The sequence below is a fragment of the Temnothorax curvispinosus genome, unplaced genomic scaffold (genome assembly GCF_003070985.1).
Source record: "Temnothorax curvispinosus isolate PA1 unplaced genomic scaffold, ASM307098v1 QBEX01016139.1, whole genome shotgun sequence".
In the NCBI taxonomy this organism is placed as follows: Eukaryota; Metazoa; Arthropoda; class Insecta; order Hymenoptera; family Formicidae; genus Temnothorax; species Temnothorax curvispinosus.
Window position 1 is genome coordinate 1 of NW_020225919.1, and position 3,025 is coordinate 3,025.

Here is a 3,025-nt window from a genome sequence, read left to right on the forward strand (position 1 = left end):
ATGTAAGTCTAATATTTGTTTTCTTATACTAAAGGATGTAGCTACATTATAAAGTAGTACACGATATTATAAAATATGGCTATAACATTTTTTTTTTAAATCAGTATTTGAAAAATGTGACAACCAGCCTCGGTTTCCCCTATACACTATATGTAATGACCCCTACAAAGTCATGCAAATTTCGTATATAACAATTTTTCGTACAACTTATAATTTTCTGTTACATCTAATTGTGCGTAGTCAAATATATAGTCGAAATATATGATTTTTTGATTTTTCGCAAAAATTAATAGAAAATATCAGTATTTATAGTAGTTTTAATATTTATATAAATCTAAAAAACATGATAAAAACAAGTGAGAATATTAATTACCGAAAGTGTAAATTGGTTATCCAAATTAAACAAGCCACAAACTTTGATGCGCAACGGATGCGCCCATAGAAATACTCCCAATTCGGTTGTTTCCTAAAAGTAAAGAACATCGCAAAATATTGTCTTTGTAATTTTTCCATAATTAAAATATAAAAATGTCAATCATTTTTTATGTAGCTATTAAAAATAAGTTAATAAAAAAAATGAGTAAAGTTAAACTTTTGCAAATTTTAAACTTTACGAATTAAAATAAATAAGAATTGATCTTTATTCCATTTTGAGGTTTATATTTTAATAAAAATTTCAAACTATTTCTTCAAAATGTTTTATACATTTAATATAGAATTAAAAGATATTCGTAATAAGTAATGTTCAATAAAATTTTACGGAAAAGCCGTGACGGAAAAGTAATTTCGAATGTTTAAGGACGTTCTCTCGTCCTTATACTAGAGAAAATCGATTTTCTTAGGATTTTCTTGAAACTGTGAATATACGTTAATTTAGGTGTGCTTTATGCGTGGTATAAATTTCAGTACCTCTTCCGGTATAAAAAAAAAGATACCGAGTCTCAAAGTTACAAAAAAAATTTTTTAATTTAATTTTTTTAGTTTTGGCATTTTTTCCTTATAGAACTCGACGAGAAAAGCAACTTTGGTCCTCTTGGCCAACCTCGTATCTCTTACCGTTTGGCCTGGAAAACCTTTTCATTAGTAAAAGTTGAAACTTTGAGGCTCAGTATCTTGATTTTTTATACCGGAAGAGATACTGAAATGTATACCACGCATAAAGCACACCTAAATTAACGTATATTCACAGTTTCAAGAAAATCCTAAGAAAATCGATTTTCTCTAGTATAAGAACGAGAGAACGTCCTTAATGCATGTCTGTATACAATTAGATTGATTATAGCAGTACCATGTATATATACAAATTAGCCCATTTTAATCTATAAATCAAAATATCTTGAAAATAAATTTGAGTTAATAAAATTGAACACATAAGTGTTGAAGAAGTTCAAAGGGATCGTCAAACTATCGCAAAAAAATCGATAGGTGGAAGAACCTTGGAGATTACAAGATCATCTCTGTTTTTTGTTTTTTAAATTGAATCTAGTTCTTCTTTTACTGTATGATGAAAGAGAAAGCGAGATTCATTTATACCATATGTTTAACGTTTTATTAACAAATTTTTATAAATAAAATCAATTCTCGGATTTTAAATTAAATTTCAAGGAGTCCTATTTGTTCCATTACGCTATCTTTATTGCTTATGACTAGTTCTCTTTCATAACACGATAGTTTTGTGTAATGGCCACTCAGATCGTTATGATTAAAATCTCTTTGAAGTTTTTATGTATACACAAGTGTTTACAAAAATAGAGAAGCTATTACAACATATTCTTAAAACCAAATCAAGTCAAAAAGTCCTATATCACTTTTCCCTCCGACAACAATTTTATCGATCAGATAAGTTAAGTATCGAAAAAGTTACCAAATTTTTCTTAAATGTCACAAAAAATATTAGTCAAATAAAAAAATGTATTACACAAAAGTTGTTCAAATTAATTAATAAAAAAAGATGATAAAAAAACATGGGAATTTCTATTTAAAAAATTAAAAGTAATGCCTACACCCAAAATTAAATGAATATTACTCTACGTTATGTGTCCTTCAACTATAATCTAAGATATTTATTGGTGAGATGCATACTTTCAAAGAGATAACAGCTTGTAACGCTTTAAAGGCCTCACCCTGTACATGCGGAGTGGAGTATTTAAACTATTTGGGATACGTTCCATTTAGCGCTAGCAACACTCTTAGAATTATTTCATCCTTGTTGTTTAGCAAATGTTAAACAAGGACGGATGATGCTCATGCACAAGCGTCACGAGCACCAAATGAAACCTACTCTTAAAATGTTACAAGCTATTTATCTCTGAAAGTACGTCATAGCACAAATGTTTTACACAAAAGTTGTACCTATTGTCTGAAGAGAGACAAATAATGGTAAAATCAATTTTCGAAAAATCAATTTTTTAAGATAACATAATTAAATATATATCGTTGCCACAATACGCACGCATGCGCGTACGCGCGCACATGTACAATATATGTATACCGTATATTTTAGTAGTGCGTTACATACAAATTTTACTCACAGTCGAAAAGTTACTATGTTTGAATGCGGAAGTTTCGGCCGAGAATATTATACTTGCCAATACGTTCGCCTATAACAATTGTACGCAGCATTAAAAAGGTTATTACACCAATTTCGCTTATATTTGTAATATGTATACTAATACCTGATTGCATGTCAAATGACAGATGCGACTTATAGCAATAATTTGAAGTGATGAAATTAGTATCACATACGGGATATAAAGTAACAGCATGTTGTTAAGTATATCTTTTCCATTAAAAACAGTGCTGAAGACATTAGTTGTAATGTCCATTAACATACACGTGATCCAAATAAGCAACTGTGGGTTGTAATAAAAAGTGAGATGATTTGTTGCATCGTGAAGGTAACGATGTAACCGCTGGAGATTCACGATGGCAAGCCTGTCGGCAAATAATCTGATATTGATGCCAACAGTCATCCCTATGTACATAAAACCTTTTATTAAGATTATTTATTATATACCATAAACAT

General features: G+C 29.4%; 1 protein-coding gene across 1 annotated transcript; it reads right to left on the minus strand.

Annotated features, from left to right (window-relative positions):
- Positions 1-373: 373 nt before the first annotated feature.
- LOC112466395 lies at positions 374-2,972 on the minus strand (the record flags this gene model as incomplete). The annotated part of the gene is made up of 3 exons (XM_025034457.1): positions 2,676-2,972; positions 2,532-2,600; positions 374-466 (listed from the first exon to the last, which is right to left on the minus strand). Coding segments are annotated over exons 1-3 (459 nt in total), but the record flags the coding sequence as incomplete, so codon positions are not given.
- Between the last annotated feature and the right edge of the window lie 53 nt (positions 2,973-3,025).